Source organism: Prionailurus viverrinus, chromosome B1 (assembly GCF_022837055.1).
Source record: "Prionailurus viverrinus isolate Anna chromosome B1, UM_Priviv_1.0, whole genome shotgun sequence".
Lineage (NCBI taxonomy): Eukaryota > Metazoa > Chordata > Mammalia > Carnivora > Felidae > Prionailurus > Prionailurus viverrinus.
The window spans coordinates 142,816,754-142,836,923 of NC_062564.1; the positions used below are offsets into that span (position 1 = coordinate 142,816,754).

Below are 20,170 nucleotides of genomic sequence, written 5' to 3' on the forward strand. Positions count from 1 at the left end.
CCTCTACAATTCCCCTTTTCCATAACTAAGATCAGTTGGCCTCCATCCGTGCACATCTTTATGTCTCCTGTTATAACAAGATAATTTAAACACTCAATATTGGGACTCAGAGTAACATGTAGTATGCTTGTAGTAGTAGCCTTATTAAAGCTGTGTCCTGTAGAAGTGAAACTTATCTAACTGCCCACTTTGACCATCAGAACTTGATGGCATTAGTCAGATGAAATCCAAAGTCCAGTTATCTATATATAATAACACATAAAGAGGTTATTTAACTTGAGACTAAAAACTACAAAAATCCACACTCTGAAATGGGAACTCCGAGCCTCTAAATATTGAGTATGTAATGAGGGTCTCGCTGAAGAGGGGCAGTAGAAGTTTTGGTTAAGCAGTGGTGCTCTGGAGCCAAACATTCTGGGTTTGAATCCCAGTATCAATACTTACCAGCTATGTGACTGGGGGCATGTTGCTATACCTCTTTGGGTCTCGGTTTCCTGGGATATGGGGCTGATGAGATAGTTTATTGAGGTACTTACTACAGTACCTGGCACAGAGTAAACACTCATTCAGTGTTACAACTTGTCAGTAGTAAGGAACCAGTGAGAGCTCTTAGCCAGAAAGGCAAAATGAATAAGCTATCCTAGTACTTTTTCTTCCATTATCTGCTTATTTCTTAATATGATACATGCTGTTTGTGTCTCTACATGTGCTAGGATGTCACGTTCTGTATTTCAGAGCTTTTATTAGTATTTGCAGAAAGTCTTTAGGCTGGTTTTATAACATCCTCAAAGTTCACTCTAAACGCAACTTTTCCCAGTTGATTTCTAGGAAGGTTTATACTCTCCAGGAGTCTTGGCAATATGCCAGTTGTCTGCCTGCTTGGCTAACTTCCCTGGGGAAAGCTTTTAAATATTTGCCTAGCCCTGTAGCTTCTTCAACCATCTTTCAATTGTGCTGGAAACTCCTCTGCAAGAAGAGTCACTTCCCTTTTTGGGTTCAAGTTGAAAATGAATTCTCTTATTGGATAAAAATAAGGAACTCCATGACATATCCTACTTCCAATAGTATGCATCAGAATCACCCAGAAGGCTTGTTAAAACAGATTACTGGGCTCTACACCCCAGAGTTTCTGATCCAATAAGTTTCTGATCCATGGGCATGGCCCATGAATTTGTATTTATAATAGGTTCTCAGGTGATAGTGAGAACTGTGTACTGGTCCAGAGACCACACTTTAAAAACCACTCCCTATGGAATACCATGAAAGATTTGCATCCATACCTATCATTAACTTAGGGAGGAGTTGTTTCATTTAACAATTTTATACTCGATATAATACAGGCAATAAAAGTATTAATTCCCATGTGTGGTATGTTTCTAGGACGAGAATCTACCCACTCTTATCTTCTCTTCTATATAGAAACTGCTATTCCATACCTGGGTTTCAGCTCCAAAACAGTTCAGCTGCCAGATGGGAGAATTTCTGGTCTTTGCCTATCTAGATTTTAAGTATCACCAACTCCTAGACCTCCTTCTTTGTGCTTACTGAAGACTCAGGTTATTTTTTCATGAAGAAATGTCTACTTAGAGTGATTGCTTAGTCATAGAGTGGAAAATTTGAGGAATTGGAACTCGTTTCATCTTGTCCACACCCCACCTCCAATATGGGACCTTCTTTGTCCCACCACCCCTAGCTGACTACTTTAATTCCAGATTGAATTAGGAGATTTAGAACTGTCTAGTGGAATGCTGGTAAATGTTTAACTGGCTCTCCAGTACAAAAGAAACAAGTTTAGTATTTACCAATCTCTTTGGTATCAATATTCCTACAGTAACTGGTTTCAAGCTCTGAAACATAAGATCAACCAATTCACAAAATTCTGACAACTTAGCACTTGGTTCTTACATGACTATCGTGTACTACTGGAAGTTTCCTAGTAAAAGCCCTTGTTAACTTTTAAAAGACCTAAACCAAACCAATTCATCCTAGAGCACACTTCTCAAACCTCAATCTGAATACAAATTATTTGGGAATCTTATTAAAATGTAGATTCTAGTAACGCCTGGGTGGCTTAGTGGGTTAAGCATCCAATTCTTGATTTTGGCTCAGGTCATGATCTCATGGTTCATGGGATGAAGCCCCACATTGGGCTTTGCACAGACAGTGTGGAGTCTGATTGGGATCCTCTCTCTCCCTCACTTTCTGCCCCTCCCTGACACTCATGCACATGAACACATGCTCTAAATAAGTAAATAAATAAATAAATACATAAATAAAATATGGATTCTAATTTAGTAGGTATAGGGTGGACCCTGAGTTTCTAATTTCTAGCAAGCTCCTAAGTGATGTTGATGCTACTGGTTCATGAACCACACTTTGAATAACAAGTTGCTAGAACACATCCTAGAATGAAATTCATATTTCTATCATTAGTCTCAGACCAGAAACTTTTGAATAGCCTCTATCTTCTTAATACATAGAATATAAACTGATGTAGATTCCCAAATTTCTGGGTATAAACTCCATGACCTCCATCTTTCAGTTGTGGTACCAGAAATATCAGTAAGTGACTGCCCCACCCACATCTGTTTCTGGTGAAAACTTCCCCATCCCACATAAATAAAATTCCCCAGCCCCAGCTATCAGGACCACTTGAAGCCATCTGATCCAAGGAAAGTCCACCCATACTGTAACCAGTGATCTGGCTTGAAAAACCTAGGCTGACCCTTCTTCTCATAAAACTGGAATTGGGGAAGTGAAAAGCTGAAACATTTAGGTGGGAGAATTCAAGCTATTAGATCATAAGTAGATTCAAGGCAAAAGAAGCTTTGAAAGACAAGCTGAAATTATTAGTGAGCAGAAATGGTGTATGAACAGAGTTACATGAAGCTAGTCACTTTCAAGAATAGAATAGAATGAGGATGCTGGGGAAAGCAGAGATATCATGAGGAAGAGATCAGCCAGCCCCTGAGAGGAAGATAGCAGATGTAGTCACAGTTCCTGTTACAGTTTCCGTCACGTCTGCTGTATCACTCTATCCCTCTCCCTGCATTCTTTTGAGATCCCTATCTACCATATATATCCCCACAATAATCCCTGGTTTCTTGACTAGTACCAGTGAGTTTCTGTATCTTCTAAACAAACAAACAAGCAAAAAACCTTATTAAAATTGTGGATCTCTAGCTATTCTGGTCATGATGCATGAATTGGCAATGCTCTACCAGAATTAGTAGCAAAACCTTAATTGCAGAATCTCAGAGTTTGAAAAACTTTGGAAGTCTTCTATCTGAAGTATAAACCCTGTCTATAATTCTCTGCTTAAATTTACAGTGGCAAAGTCTTGAATATTCCATAAGGTAGTTCATCCTTTTCTTTTTTTTTTTTTTTTTTTTTTGGACAACTCTAATTGTTAAAGCTGTTCCCTATGTTAAAGCTGAAATAATCTTCCTTCTAACTTGGACCCAATTGAACCCTTTGGGTCAATTCCATTTCCATAGGGCAAATCCACATTCCTGGTATTGGATAACAGCTGTCATGCCTCTTATGTCTTCTCCTCACTTAGCTGAGGACGTTCACATTCTTACCCACCCCAGTTCCTCTCTTCCATGGCATGGTGGTGAACTTTTCATTTTCCCAGGAGCCTTATCAAGGATATACTGGATATACTCTAGATTGCCGGTGTCTCTTTTAAAAAGTAATCCCCAAATTGAACAAAACACTCCAGAGGAGAAAGGGGTATTGCTCCTGGAAAAATTAACACAATGTAGATTGTAGCAACTCTTTTTTTAAAATTTTTTAAATGTTTATTTGATTTTGAAGGAGAGAGAGACAGAGCATGAATGGGGGAAGTATAAAGAGAGAGGGAGACATAGAATCCGAAGGGGGTGCAGGCTCTGAGCTGTCAGCACAGAGCCCAATGTGGGGCTCGAACTCACGAACGACATGATCATGACCTGAGCTAAAGCTGGACGCCTAAACAATTGAGCCACCCAGGTGTCCCAGATTGTAGCAACTTCTAATGGCTTGTAGTACATTGTAATTCCTTTGTTTTTCTTTAGTACTTCTTTATGACTAAAGGCATACCACAAGTATCCCAGATTTGAACTAAACCAAAAGTTTCCTCTAATGAACTTCTTGCTTTAAGATTTCTGTATTTTAGAATACCTCTGTCCGATACAAATATAGTGCAAATCACATATATACTTTTAAGTTTTCTAGTAGCTATGTTAAAAAAGTAACACAAAATCCACACAATTATTTAAAATTAATTAAAATTAAAATTAATGCTAATAATTTAACTCAATTTGCCTGTAATATCAGTTCAACATGTAATATTAAAAATATTGAGATATTTTACATTCTTTTTTTATACTGTCTTTGAAGTTCTATATGTATTTTACACTTATAGCCTATCACAATTAAGACTGAGTCCATTTTGGATGCTCAATAGCCACATGTGGCTACCATATTAGCACAATTTTAGAAAAAAAAAAAGAACAGCTACTTATTGAACTTTTGAACACTTACTTATTGAACACTTATTGAACACTTACCATGTGCAAGGCACTTTTCTAAAGTGTTAACATATTTTAACTGTTTAAATCTTCACAACAACTCTATAAGATAGGCACTATAATTATTCCAATTTTCAGATGAAGGGATAGAGGTACTGGGAAGTTAAGTAACTTGCCCAATTAATAAGTAGTTGAATTGAGATTTCAACCCAGGATGCCTGGCTCAAGAGACTATAATTTTTAACCACTATTAGACATGTATCACACACATACTTAATGCTGGACACTGTGCCAAGCACCATGCATATAGTATCTTGCTTAATCCTCATTTTATAGATGAAGAAACAGAGGCTCCAAAAAGTTAGTGACTTGCCAAAGCCCATGCAGATAGTGTTAGAGCCTAATAACAGCTCATTATATCTGACTGCTGCACCCTCCTCCTGCTTCACTGCCCAAACTCTGGTGTTTAAACATACATACACCCATGACTCAATATTTTTGATGCTGATGTCTTAAATTAGAAAATGGCCAGATGATATCAGAGTCTGTGGGAGAAAATAAATAACACACAAGCACATATGTATTATTTTTTGATCTTCAAAGCCAAGCATGTAAATCACAAGCACCAACAAAACACTAATTAGAGTTAATTTTTATCTTCAATGCATGTAGAGGTAAAACTTGCTTGAAATATTTATCTAGATATGGAAATGTATGTTTATTTTTTCATTTAGTTTTTAAGGGTCTCTCTTATACCTGAGGTGTCTGGGTAGCTCAGTTGGTTAAGCATCCAACTCTTGATCTTGGCTCAGGTCATGATATCACAGTTTGTGGGATTGGGCCCCATGTTGGGTTCTGTGCTATCAGCTTGGGATTCTCTCTCTCCCTCTCTCTGCCCCTCCCCATCACTTGTGCTCTCTTTCTCTCTCTCTCTCTCACTGCCTCTCAAAACTAAATAATTTTTTTTAAAAAAAGAGCCCCTCTTACCCAATTTTTGTTTTATTATTTTTGTTTAAAGTTTAATTTTTTTTTTTTTTTAGTCATCTCTACACCCAGTGTGGAGCAGGAACCCATGACCAAAGATCAAGAGTCACATGCTCTACTTAGCCAGCCAGGTGCCGCTGGAAATGGATTTTTTTTTTAACATTTTATAAGGTCTGAGAAAAATAACAATACCAACAAAGCAATTCTCCGGGAAACGTTTTGTTTTTATAGAAGAGTGTGCCCAACCCACAAGAGGAGGCTGTAAGTAACTGAAAGGATGTGACTCTCTTCCTCCCTTTTGTGCTGTGTAGCTTTATTGTTTTGTAGACTTAGAAGTGAACTTGACATTTTGTTGTTGCACTTTTTTTCAGGTCTTTCTTTTGACAAGGTCAAACTGAGGCTGAGTCCAAGCCCCAGTGTTAGTTTGGGGTTAAGAAGCTCTTTCTCTCTTTCTGGATATCTCCTTTTAACTGCTTCAGGAAATGAGCTCAAGGTTTTTAGGGAATCTTGGGAATTATTTCTTAGTCATTTTATCTGAAAAGTATTTGGTGTAAATACTCTAATATACACCTGTGAACAGTAGCATCTCATCTTTGTCTAAATTATCTTATCCTGTCAAACAAAGTTTCTGTTGCTGCAACTGGGTTAGCATTTGTCTTCTTCCTATAGTCATCGGGTGGTAGAGGGAGAAGAGTAGTGGTATTGGAGGGAATGGTGGGAGACGGTGGGGAGAAAGGCGACTCAGAGTAGAGGAGCCTTTAACAATCAAGAAGCCAGAGGTTCAGGTCAGGCTTTCCTGGCCTCAGCTTCCGTGATATCTTGTTAATTTATGCTAAAACATGAATAACTGTTAAGGGTTAATTTTTAAATTAAAAATAAAAGATCATTTTCTGGCTCCTCTGGGAGAGATGACAGAGATCTAACCCAAGTAAACAATAAAACAAGCGCAGATTAAAGGGATATACAGGGGCCCAAGTTAAGACAGTAATGAGCATCCTTATCCATCAGGAAAAATAGATTGTAATTAGAAAATTTAATAAATTTCTCCAAAGGTCAAAGGTCAAATAATGGCTGGGAATAGAAATAAGGATGGAAGCGTTACTAACTAAAATCTATTTTCAACTGCGATAATCTAGGTTCTAAAATAGGTACAGATAATGATCTTTCTTTAGTTTGTACCATCAAAACTGATATAAAGCATGTCATTCGTTTCAAGAAAACACAAGAATGCATTGCTTTTCTGAACTCTCTCTAGAAGGAGGGCTACAGAAATTTACAGAGTAAGATGCCCTTGTTCCCAATGTCCCACTATACGAAGAGGCCTGACAAGCCTTCCGTGGTTGACAGTGAGTGGGGATTTTTGCAGTGTTACCACAAGTCACCACTTCTACAGCACACAGACAGATCCAGGAAGTAGCGGCTATGTAATAGGAGGGCTCCACTTAACCCAAGCTGTGTGCATCTTGAGGTTCAGATACCTGTTGGGACAGACAGACGAGCAGCAGAGTGTCTGTGCTTGGCTCTGAGGAGCTGTTCATTCCAAGGGAGGTGAGAGTATTTGAAGGACACAGCACCAGGGTGAGAAGGCAATTCTGAGCGTGTTCCTCGGGGCTCTGCTCTGCCGAGTGCCTTCCAAGCATGAGTGTTGGAACCTGAGAATGGAGGCAAAAGAAAAACATGTAAAAGAGACAGTTCACTGAAACCACTTTAGGGACCCATGAGCACAGATCTTGTTGTTTAGGGGAACCAGGTAACAAAGAGGACTTGAGAGAAATTCTTGAATGCAGCATGCTGTAGTCTGTGACTCGCTTGGGACAGTGATAGCTCTGGTGGCTTTGATATCTTTCTTACAGACAGAAAGTAACCAAAAGCAGCAGGAAAGGACAAAAGGAACTGACATAATGCAGTAGCAAACATGTTTGGGAACACTCAGTGCAACACTCCCTTGCAACAACCAGTACATCCGTGCAGAGTTTGGGAGCCCTGGTGGGTAAAGTGTAGAGCCAATCATTATCAGCAGGGTCCTAAGGTTCTAGTTGACCCCTGGTGTGGAAAACACCAGCTGCAGGTAGAGAGCCATCTCAATATAACACAAGCAACTATGATTATTTTTTACAAGAATGTTGCCCAGTTATGAAGTTTGTTAGGTCTCATCTAATGTTTGATTTTCCTAGATTTTAGCAGGCTTTTTTTTCTTGCATCTTTTTATAAAATATCTAATTCCAGTTTACACATTGAAATATGGCACACTGTACCCTAGATCTCAACCTAATATTAGTCGAATTACAGTTGACCCTTGAGTAACATGGGGGTTATGGTTCCAACACGCAGTAGAGTCAAAAATCCATAACGCTTGACTCCCCAAAAACTTAACTATTAACAGCCTGCTGTTGACTGGAAGCCTTATGGATAACATAGTCGTCATTTAACACCTTTTTTGTAGTTGTATATATGATATACTGTATACTTACAATAAAGCAGGGAAAAGAAAATGTCATTAAAAAATCATATAGAAGAGAAAATCCAAAAAAAATACATTTTTAGTACAATGCTTTGTTTGTTGAAAAAATATTGCATATCAGTGAAACTATGTAGTTCAAACCTGTGTTGTCAAGGGTCCACTGTAATATGAAATACTCATCTAATTTGCTAAATCTTTTTTATTATTTTAAATCCAGTATAGTTAACACACAGTGTTATATTAGTTTCAGATGTACAGTATAGTGATTCAACAATTCTATACATTATTCATAAGTGTACTTTAAAAAAATTTTTTTTAACGTTTATTTATTACTGAGAGACAGAAACAGAGCATGAGCATGGGAAGGACAGAGAGAGAGGAGGAGACACAGAATCCGAAGCAGGCTCCCAAGCTCCGAGCTGCCAGCACAGAGCCCGACGCAGGGCTTGAACTCACAAACCGTGAGATCATGACTGGAGCCGAAGTCTGACGCTTAACCAGCTGGGCCACACAGGTGCCCCATGATAAGTGTACTTTTAATCCTCTTTACCTACTTCACCCATCCCCTCACCCACTCTCCTCTGGTAATCACCAGTTCTCTACAGTTAAGAGTCTAGTTTTCGGTTTGTCTCTTTTATTTGTTTGTTTGTTTATTTACTAATTTGCTAAATCTTACCAAGTAACCTATGACTATTTACCTTAGCCCTTATTCCATGAGAATTAAGTATTTTTCATAGTCTACAAGAAGGCATTATCACAATTCACTGCAAAATATGAATAAATCATATTTACTGGCTAACCCTTCTTTGTCACTTATGTTACCTCTTTCAAATAATTTAGTAGATTAGAAAGACATTACTTAGTTTTACAAAACTCTCCTTATCACATTGACATAAATCCACCTGCTACAAAAATATTTCATTGTCTGCTCATTTTTCCTAACAGAATTTTTTTCTCCTTGCTATAGTCTGGTAAATTACTGACAATTTCTTATTTTAACAGAACACTGTTCTGGTTATACTCCATTTGCCACCAGCCACATTTATTCTTCACTTTTGTCTGCCCGGCTGGGCGTACCCTTAAAGGCTGACCATTTTATTTTTTTATTTTTATTTTTTTTAATGTTTGTCACTTTCAGGAGAGACAGAGGGAGAGCACAAGCAGGTGAGAGGCAGAGAGAGAGAGGGAGACAGAGGATCTGAAGTGGGCTTTGTGCTGACAGCAGACAGCCCGATGTGGGGCTCGAACTCTGGAACCCTTAAGATCACCTGAACCAAAGCTGGATGTTTAACCAACTGAGCCATCCAGGCGCCCCAAGATTGACCCTTTTAAACTGTACCACCTGGGCTCCCTTGTCTCTGGCTTTTCATCAGGTTTGGCAGTAGGAAGCTCCAGCAAGAGACAGAGTACAGGACGAAAGAAGCCAAGGTGTTGCCTTGCTCCTGTCTGGCTGTTATCCTGGAGGTGGCTGCATTTATCTACAGCCACTGCTTCTTCCAGACAGCTCTCTTTCCATGGCTCTAGCTCTCAGCTCATTCTAATAACACCACATTTCCCCTTGTTCCTTCAGGCCTGGCGTGGAAGCTCCCTCCCTTTCACATCCATGTTTATTTCAACATCGTTTGTCAGTGCCCTTAACCTTGCCCACACCTATGTCAATAGCCCCCCCTTTTAAACTCTCTTTGGTTAAACTCTGAATTTGCCATCTGTTTCCTGCCAGGCCCCTGACTAATACAGACATCTGGTCAATATATTGTTAGATCAGACTTTAACTGAACTGGTGGGATAAACAAAAAGAATTACATGTGTTGGCAAAAAATTTTTAACACCATGCTAACAATAACAATTTCCACAGTTCAAAGGAAACACAGGCAAGAAGTCATAGCAGTTGTCTTATGGTTGACTTCAGTTCTTAACTCTGTCCTGAGGTTTATGTTTTATGGTAAGAACACCATCTTTGTCTTATTTCCGATGTGCAATGCTACAGAAGAATGCTGAATACCCCTCTGTACCTACAAAGTTTCCGACACAATACATATCCAATATCGGAGCTGTTCAGTCAAGAATATTGGAGCCCTGGAGGCTCCAACAAGATCGTTCTTTATGTTCTTTAGCATGCTCCGGGGCTCAAAGAATAGCTGGAGGCGTAGCCACTAGAGTATGATCCTTTTTAACTTTTCCCTCTAGTGTGAGCTACAAAAACGTCACATTGTTCTTTCAATTTATCTCGCAGAAAACTATTAGGACATTCATACACTCACATACAGACATACACATGCATCTCCTAAGGAGAAATATGAATTCTCAGAGACAATATGCTTTGGTTTTCTTTTTTTAATGTTCATTTATTTTTGAGAGAGACAGAGAGCCCACAAGCAGGGGAGGGGAACAGAGTGAGAAAGAAAGGGAACCTCAAGCAGGCTCCATGCTGTCAGCACACAGCTCGACTCTCACCCACCATGAGATCACAACCTGAGCCAAAATCAAGAGCCACGCGCTTAACTGCCCAAGCCACCCAGGCACCCCAAACAATATGCTTTGTTACTACCGTATTGGCCCACAAACTTTTTTAAATTACACTGACAACTAATTGGGCTGAAATTCAAAATTTCTGTCTTCTTTTGAAAATAATCAGCAGCAGTTGGAGAAAGACAAATTCATTGGATTTCACTCATATGTGGAATTTAAGAAACAAAACAGATGCACCCAGGGGAAGGGAAGGAAAAATAAGAAAAAACAGAGAGGGAGGCAAACCATAAGAGACTGCTAAATACAGAGAACAAACTGAGGGTTGCTGGAGGGGTTGTGGATGGGGGGATGGGTGATGGGCATTAAGGAGGGCACTGGTTGGGATGAGCATTGGGTGTTACAAGTAAGTGATGAATCACTGGATTCCACTCCTGAAACCAATAATACTACAATGTATATTAACTAACTTAGATTTAAATTTTTAAATGAATGAATGAATGAATGAATGAAAAAGAAAATAATCACCAGACCAAGCCATACCAGACCCATATTTCTACATGGCCTTGACCCACTGGAGCTCAATAGGCATTGCACTTTTTTTTTTAGTTTTTTTTTTTTTAATTTTTTTTTTTAACATTTATTTATTATTGAGAGACAGAGAGACACAGAGAATGAGCAGGGGAGGGATAGAGAGAAGGGAAAACATAGAATCTGAAGTAGGCTCCAGGCTCTGAGCTGTCAGCACAGAGCCCGACATGGGGCTCAAACTCACAAACTGAGAGATCATGACCTGAGCCGAAGTCGGTTGCTTAACCAACTGAGCCACCCAGGTGCCCCAGGCATTGCACTTTTTGGATGGTACATCAGCTCCACTTACACCACAATCATCATTGTTGACTCTCTAGGCATTTCACAAAGTCAGCCCAGACCCTGCAGACACCTAAGTTTCCACCCTTTATCCCACTCCTTTTCAAATGTTCTGCTCTGATGTGTCTACCAGAATAAGAAATAGGCTTATTTCTTTTGCTGAAGAATAAACCTCTTTTTTTATGTCTATTTATTTATTTTTTAATGTTTATTTATTTTTTAGAGAAAGAGAGAGAAACAATACAAGCAGGAAACGGGCAGAGAGAGAGGGAGACACAGAATCAGAAATAGGCTCCGGGCTCTGAGTTGTCAGCACAGAGCCTGATGCAAGGCTCAAACCCCGAACTGTGAGATCATGACCCGAGCTAAAGTCTGATGCTTAACTGACTGAGCCCCCCAGGCGCCCCTGAAGAATAAACCTCTTAATGGTAATTCCATTAGCAAAACACGAGGCCAAAGCTGTGAAATGACCACTAGTAAGGGTCAGACTAAATTCTTAGAGAGAGTCCTTACGCCTTCCATATTTTAAGTGATTCACTTAAGGGTCTTTCCATCTGAACCTTATTATAATTTGGCAATTATTTGTACAATTTGCTACTCTTTGTAAGTAGGTGGATATTTTGTATACTGATGGTATCTTTTTCTATTTCATATACTTTGAGACATTAGAAACTTTTAGTCAAAGTGGTTTAGATAAACTGGCTTTTAGTAAATCAGTCTGAGCTCCCCTCGATTATGCTTTTTTAAATGGATGAATTATTAAATGCTTTTTCAATTTTTTTTTTTTTAATTTTTAAGATAGAGACAGAGCACGAGTGGGGAAGGGGTAGAGATAGAGAGAGACACAGAATCGGAAGCAGGCTCCAGGCTCTGCGCTGTTAACAGAGAGCCCATGAGAGCGTGACCTGAGCTTAAGTCAGAGGCTTAACCAACTGAGCCACCCAGACATCCCTTAAGTGTTTTTGTTTGTTGGTTGGTTTGTTGGTTGGTTTTGTTTGTTTGAATCCTGGGTCGGTTTTGTCCAGTTTGAGTCAGTTTTATATGCTGTAGAATATAATATAGTACTGACACAGGGAAACTGAAGGGACCCCTTGAAGGACTGCTTTTTGCTCCTTTTCCTGCTGCCATTCTTGTTGGGACTTGCACACCTGCCCTACATATGCCTTATCGCACAGATTATGTATGTCCTCCTCCTTATAAGGGTTAAAGAGTTAATGATTTCTCTGGAGTCTTCCAACACAACAGATAACATCTAAGGAGTGACTGGGAAAGGACAGCATGTACATTTTCTACGACCACTGACGCACCAAGACCCCTGACTCCAGGGCAAAAGTAACCTATAGAAGACAAAAGAGCATTTGGCTTTGTTTTAACCAGCTCCTGGATACATGCGAAGACATATACACCAGACCACAATCCTCAATAAAAACCCCAGACCCCAAGCAAAGACAAGAGTCATTCTCCTTTCTTTTTTGAATCTCCCAAATACTCTGTATTTGCTCCAGGTCTTCAATAAATTCTGCTCTCACTTTCTTCCAGCTTGGATTTGAGTTCAATCCACAGACCCTCTTGGTTGGTCCTGTGGGACTTAGGTCCTTGGACCCAGCCAGCCTGAATCAGTACTAGCTGAGACATTTTCTTATCTCCGGTCCAGAATTCTTTGAAGCCTATCCACTATCATCTCAACGTTTATTTATTTTTGGGACAGAGAGAGACAGAGCATGAACGGGGCAGGGGCAGAGAGAGAGGGAGACACAGAATCGGAAACAGGCTCCAGGCTCTGAGCCATCAGTCCAGAGCCCGACGCAGGGCTCGAACTCAAGGACCGCGAGATCGTGACCTGGCTGAAGTCGGACGCCTAACCAACTGCGCCACCCAGGCGCCCCTCATCTCAAACCATTGTTTAAAACTTGACTTCTTGCATTACATATGGAAATATAATGGAACGCTTTACTTTATTAGGTTTGTATCGTACAGAGGTTGTAATGCTCAAAATGGAATTTCCATTGTCAAGAAAATGTTACACTTATCTTTTAAAGTCCTAAAACTTTTAAGACTACTTTGTTCACTGGGAAATCTCACAGAGCCCATTTAAACTTTGCCATGGTCTAGTCACTGCAGGCTTAAAAATAATGATAAAGAAAAGATGGTCTTGTTGCATTTGTACACCCTATTAACCAACTGCCAAGTAATCAGTTAACCAAATTAACTGAAACTTTCCAGTGCCTCTGTAAACATATTGACTGATTTCCATAGCACCCTTGAAAAGCTGGCTAGTAATCTTGTAGCCAGAGCACAGGGGTGCAAGAGCTCCTGGCCCCGGGGTACCAAACAGACCATGTTTAGTTGCTTGCAGCTGATAAAATCCAAAGGCAGAGAGAGGAGTGATGGTGAAACAAGAAAAGAATTTAGCTCAGTGAGGCAACACCAGGAAGATGATGGACTAGCATCTCATAGACTGTATACAAAGTGCCAAAAATACTTTCAGGTTTATATAAGGAAAAGGTGGGGCACAGATGCGTGAGTATGTACAAGCAAGCAGGGAAGGTCAAATGGATTATTGTCTTGGAGTCAATCACAGGTGGGGTCTTGCTGGCTCAGGGCAGCCTTTAGTGCTTGAGGGAGTAGTTTCAGTTCCCTTCTGGGCACGCTTTGCCCTCTGGGTTTTCTGCCTGAGCCCAGAGACCAGCTAGAAGAAGAACCCAACTAGAAAATCTGAGGTCAAAATAGAGGCAACTGAAGTCCTCTTCCAATCTCTTCTGTAGTCTGCCCACTATTTATCGCCTTAGTGAAGTTTTATACCTAAGAGTTCATTGTTTTCCCAGCTCTCCTATGCTTGTTGATGAAATGTGTGTACAAGAAAGTTATTTTTTTAAGTTTATTTTTATTTATTGAGAGAGATAGAGAGCAAGAAAGAGAGGGACAGAGAGAGAGGAAGACAGAATCCCAAGCAGGCTCTGCACCATCAGCGCAAAGCCAGATGCGGGGTTCGAACTCATGAATTGTGAGATCATGACGTGAGCCAAAATCAAGAGCTGATGCTTAACCGACTGAGTCACCCAGGTTTCCCTAGAAAGGTATTTTTAATATTGAAATGAATGAGTGCTTTAGAATTTTGATAGAGCTGCTAAAAGCTGCCAAATTGGGGGTAACAAGGCAATTGTAAACATATGGAAAAAAGAATAAAAATCTAGAATTCTTCCTTCAGATTGTGCCACAAGGTCTTGTTCCATTTTAATGCAAATACCTCACTCTCTATGTGCTAGACCAATGTTCTAACGATTAACATATATTAACTCATTCTTTTATGAGATAAGTATTATTATTACTCTCATTTTACAGGTGAGAAAATTGAAGCCCAGAAAGGTTAGGTAGGATACTCTAGATAATTACATGGTGGAGCCCACTTTTTTAACCTAAGAAGTCTGAGCTCTAGGTGAAAACACTGGATATCATAGGCGATGCATTTTATGTGTGTTTTATTAAAAAAAAAAAAAAGACAATTTAGAACAACAATCAGCAGATCCATACTCAAAGAAAAGTTTAGCAAATGAATGAGTTCTACACATTTTAAATTTTTTAAAAATGCTTATTCATTTATTTAAAGAGAGAGAGTGTTCAAGACTGCAAGATCAAGACCTGAGCCAATATCAAGAGTAGGATGCTTAACTGATTGAGCCACCCAGGCACCCCTATATATTTTAAATTTTAAAAAATCTTTATGAATTATCATTTATTCTATTTTAAAAATTTTAATGTTTATTTATTTTTGAGAGAGAGAGAGACAGCACGAGCTGAGGAGGGGCAGAGACGGGGGGTGGGGGGGGGGGACACAAGAACCTGAAGCAGTCTCCAGGCCCCACAGAGCCCAATGTGGGGCTCAAACTCAGGAACTGTGAGATCACGACCTGATCCAGAGTCGGATGCTTAACCAACTCAGCCACCCAGGCACCCCGAAGTTTATCATTTTATGTGATTAACTAGCTACTCATTTCAAATGAGTTAAATAAGAAGCTTTCCTCTAGGGGCGCCTGGGTGGCGCAGTCGGTTAAGCGTCCGACTTCAGCCAGGTCACGATCTCGCAGTCCGTGAGTTCGAGCCCCGCATCAGGCTCTGGGCTGATGGCTCGGAGCCTGGAGCCTGTTTCCGATTCTGTGTCTCCCTCTCTCTCTGCCCCTCCCCCGTTCATGCTCTGTCTCTCTCTGTCCCCCAAAAAATAAATAAACGTTGAAAAAAAAATTAAAAAAAAAAAAGAAGCTTTCTTCTATTAAAAGAGGTAAAACATTGGGGCACCTGGGTGGCTCAGTCAGTTAAGCATCTGACTTCCTCTCAGATCATGATCTCAAGGTTCACGAGTTCCAGCCCCACATCAGGCTCTATGCTGACAACTCAGAGCCTGGAGCCTGCTTCATTCAGATCTTGTCTCCCTCTCTCTCTGCCCCGGTCTCACTTGCATTCTCTCTCTCTCTCTCTCTCTCTCTCTCTCTCTCTCTGTCAAAAATAAACGTTAAAAAAAATTTTTTTAATAAAAAAAATAAAACAAGTAAAACATTGAGTCACATGTTTAAAAGTTATTAAAGAAGACAATTTAGGTTATGCAAACAAAATGAACACTTCATGAAGTCTTCTCTGGAGAACTGTAAAACGGGGTGGGAGACAAGAAGCTTTTATAGGATAAGAAAGAAAGAACAAAAAAAAAAAATGAAAAATAGAAAATATCTGATCAGCTGGGGCCAAATAGTCAACCTTGTTTGGGGTGAGAAGGCCCAAACTGGCTTGGCATTTGTTGACCAACTAACTGATAGAGTATGCTGCTGGCTGTGAGAAATAAGCCAACTGCCCCAATCAAAGGAGGGTCACGGAGACTCGGAGCACAGTGAAGAGTAGCTTTAATCAACGTTCTTATAAGAGCAGGTGTATGACAGACAGGCACACTTGGGGCAGTTTCAGCAGGCAATTTCTTTCCTAGTAAGCAAGTTCCTTCCCTGATTCCTCATTGGCTGAGTACTACAGCTATTACAGCCTTACCCAGAAGTCGCCTATGCCCACGTAGGGAAAAAAAAGTACATTCCTTGAGGTGACACAGAGACTTCAGTGTTTTGGCAAGTGCTCACTGCAAAGCCCATGAAAATAAGCCTGTGAAATGGAGAGGGGAAGAACCAGGAAGTGAAGTGTCTAAGGGTTTGGGAACTTCAGTGTAGGGGGGCGGTGCTTGTACATATTTCCAATAGGTTGTAAACCTATTTTTAACTAGACAGCACAGCTTTTATTTGGTACTTCTGAAAATGAATCATCTCACTTACTTCTCACATGGCCAAGTGGAGCAATTACAGGGACACGAAAGTTAGTTGTTATTTCACTTTGCTGACATGGCATCCCATGTAGTAGCCGCTCCATCTTGGGTCTAGAAATCTGTTTCACCACACACTAAAAAATAGAATGTTTTCTCCTGAGAGAAAGAATAGAATTTGGCATTTAAAACAACAGAATAGCCTTTTCAACAAATGATGCTAGGATGATTGAATGTCTAAATGCAGAAGAAATGAACCTTAACACCTACCTTACACAAATTACTCAAAATGGAACATGTCTCTAAATATGAAACACAAAACTAAAACTTCTAGAAGTGTAGGAGAAACTCTAGGTGATCTTAGGTTTGGCCACAAGATGTTAGATAAAAACACCAAGGGCACAATCCATGAAAGGAAAAAACCTGACAAATTAGACTTTATTAAAATTTTAAAATTGTGTTCTGTGGAAGATATATTAATAGAATGAGAAGACAAGCCACTCACTGGGAGAAAGTATTTGCAAGCCATGTAGCTGATAAAAGACATATCCAAAACTCAAGTATTGTTAATAAAGCCAAATGGACAATTTGTCCATAAATTTTTGCTAAGTGTTTGACCATGGCAAAAAAAGGTAGAGTTCTGGAATGACAATTACTGGTTAGAGAATATGAACAGTTTAAAATTTAACTCTTATTTTATTTATTAAAAAAATTTTTTTACTGTTTGTTTGTTTTTGAGAGAGAGACAGAGTGTGAGCAGGGGAGGGCAGAGAGAGAGGGAGTCACAGAATCTGAAACAGGCTCCAGGCTCTGAGCCATCAGTTCAGAGCCCGACCTGGGGCTTGAACCCATGAACAGTGAGATCATGACCTGAGCCACCCAGGTGCCCTGAAAGCATGCATCTTAACTTTTAAAAAGTGGTAATATTTTATCTTTTGTGGCAAAATTAATTTTTCTATGAAATCCAAATAAGAATGAAAGAGGACTTCAGCTGCCTGTATTTCGACCTCAAATTTTCTAGTTGGGTTCTCCCTCCAGCTGGTCTCTTGGGTCAGGCAGAAAACCCTGAAGGCAAAGCATCCCCAGAGGGGAACCAAAACTACCCCCTCAAGCACTAAGGACTGCCCTGAGCCAGCAAGACCCCACCCGTGATTGACTCTAAGACAATGAACTTTTGACCTTCACTGCCTACCTGCACATACCCACCCATCTTTGCCCCACCTTTTCCTCATATAAACCTGGAAGTATTTTCTAGCACTTTGAGACTAGTCTCACTAGCACTTTGAGACTAGTCTTCCTGATGTTGGCCTCACTGAACTAAATTTCTTTCTTGTTTCACCACTACTGGTTTCTCTGTCTTTGGGTTTTGTCAGTGGTGAGTGGCCCAACATGGTCTGCTTCAGACCCCGGGAGCCAGGTACTCTTGCACCCCTGAACCCCAGCTACAAGAAACATTGAAAAGGAAATGAATATAATTGAATCAAACACATAGTTGAATAAAAGCAGAACTAGGATTTGAATACTAAAGAAATATTAATAATGAACTCGTATGTAATGCTTGTTATTTGCTAGTACTGCTCGACACATTTCACATATTTAAACTCCTTTTATTCTATGACAACCCTGTGACTTGAGTACTATTGTATATTTTATAGATTAGGAGATTGAGGCATAGAGAGGTCTAAAAAAACTTGCCCAAAGTTACATGGCTAGTAAATAAAGAAGTGCCATTTAAGCACAAGGCTTGGCTCCAGTGTGTTTCACTGTATATGGTCATTGAAGTCAACAACCATCCCTCAAATATCTACTATACACAAGGCATTGTATAAGACATTACAAGAAAAATAAGAGTTTTACTCATGAGAAATTCATAAGGTTATGGGAGAAACCTGCAGCTAACTCACTTTGGTAACAAGAGAGAACGCCTTAGCCCAGGTGGGGAAAATCTCAGGTTTCTAATGAAAGTTGAGAAATCATTACTGGCTTGAAGAATGTGTATGTGTGGAAACTGATAAGGATGTAAAAAACACTCAAAGGAGGCTGAACTTTAGGTAAACTGTTGATTGAAAGCCCTGATCATTAAGTAAATAACATTTGAAAAAGTTGGCTTTAGGCTAATTTATTTTAGTTAACCCATTTTAGGCAACTGCTTTTGTTTTTATTTGCTTGCTTAGAAGGATTAGTCTTACATGAAAGTCTTCTTGAGCACCAACTACGAAAACAAGTAAGAGTCTGGAGATATATGTATGGCTATAATTTGATACCCTAAGGCTGTGGGTCAGAATCCTGACAAGGGCTTGTGAAAACACATAATGGGTCCCACCCCTAGATTTTCTTTCTTTCTTTCTTTCTTTCTTTCTTTCTTTCTTTCTTTCTTACTGATTTCTAATTCCTTCTTTAAAAAATTTTTTTAATATTTACTTATTTTTGAGAGAGAGAGAGACAGAGTGTGAGCAGAGGAGAGGCAGAAGACAAAATCGAAAGCCGACTCCAGGTTCCAGGCTCCAAGCTGTCAGCACAGAGCCTGACGTGGGGCTCCAATCCATGAACTGCGAGATCATGACCTGAGCCGAAGGCAGAAGCTCAACTGACTGAGCCACCTAGGGACCCCTGATTTCTGATTTCTTTTGATGATCATTTTATATCTAGGAAGGTATAGTTAACATACTAGTAATAGATTATATTTATTGAGAACTTACTTTGACCTAGACATTATTTTAAACACTTTACTTTTTTTTAAGCTCGTGTAATCCTTACCACATCTCTGAGCCAGATAATGATTTTTTAAATTTATTTTTTAAATATAATTTATTGTCAAATTCATTAGGTGTAGAGCTCACCGGAGAACTTCCAATTCTAACAAGTTTCCAGGTGTTGAAGTAACTCGGATGCTGCCTGTAGAAAACCACACCTAGAGAACCACTGCGCGCGGGGGGGGGGGGGGGGGGGGGGGGGGGGGGGGGAGGGGGGGGAGGGAGGAGGGGGGGGCAGGGATCCCTAACTGGGAGGAAGGTTGGTATTTGGGAGGCCTTCACAGCTGACTTTGTAATGAAAGGCATTTGTAATGAAAAACAGGGAGTAGTGGATTTGGGAAGGGGTTGGGCATTTACAAAAGCAGGGACTATCAGAAAGGATTCTGGGAAGGCAAGTGGCGTAGGATGTTTGAAAGTTAGGAAAGATGGGTGGGGCACCAGATGGAAAATGCAGCCCTTGCCTGCTAGGCTATGCAGCTTGGCTTGTCACTGAGTTCTTGGGAATTAAAGGTTTTTAATAAAGACAAGGGAGAAACAGTAATAACTTAATCCCCAAACTCCTTTGACACCCATAAAAGTTAGGGATACTGGTCACATTCCTTAAAAAATGAGAAAAATAAAACCTAATAATGCAAAACTACTAAAAGCAATTATTTCTAAGTGATCTCTTCCTGAACAAAAGTCTGGAAGGGGGTTGCATCTTCCAAACAGAGGGTCTTACTTCTATTAGGCTTTTTATATTAGAAACTCGAGACAAATTTATTTAATGTTGTAACAACATTTAAATAAAAGTATTTCATTTTTTCCTTCCTTTCCAGTTGTAGCTAACTAC

General features: G+C 39.8%; 1 protein-coding gene across 2 annotated transcripts in view; it reads right to left on the reverse strand.

Moving 5' to 3' along the window:
• The window catches only part of MRPL1 (mitochondrial ribosomal protein L1), a 130,175-nt gene extending 110,825 nt beyond the window's left edge, over nt 1-19,350 (reverse strand). For both annotated transcript variants that reach the window (XM_047856536.1, XM_047856533.1), the window contains exons 1-2: nt 19,343-19,350; nt 8,975-8,979 (exon numbers count right to left, since the gene is read on the reverse strand). In XM_047856536.1, coding sequence (XP_047712492.1) covers nt 8,975-8,979; nt 19,343-19,347 — 10 coding nt within the window. In that variant the 5' untranslated portion in view covers nt 19,348-19,350. The remainder of the gene's footprint in view (nt 1-8,974; nt 8,980-19,342) is intronic.
• Between the last annotated feature and the right edge of the window lie 820 nt (nt 19,351-20,170).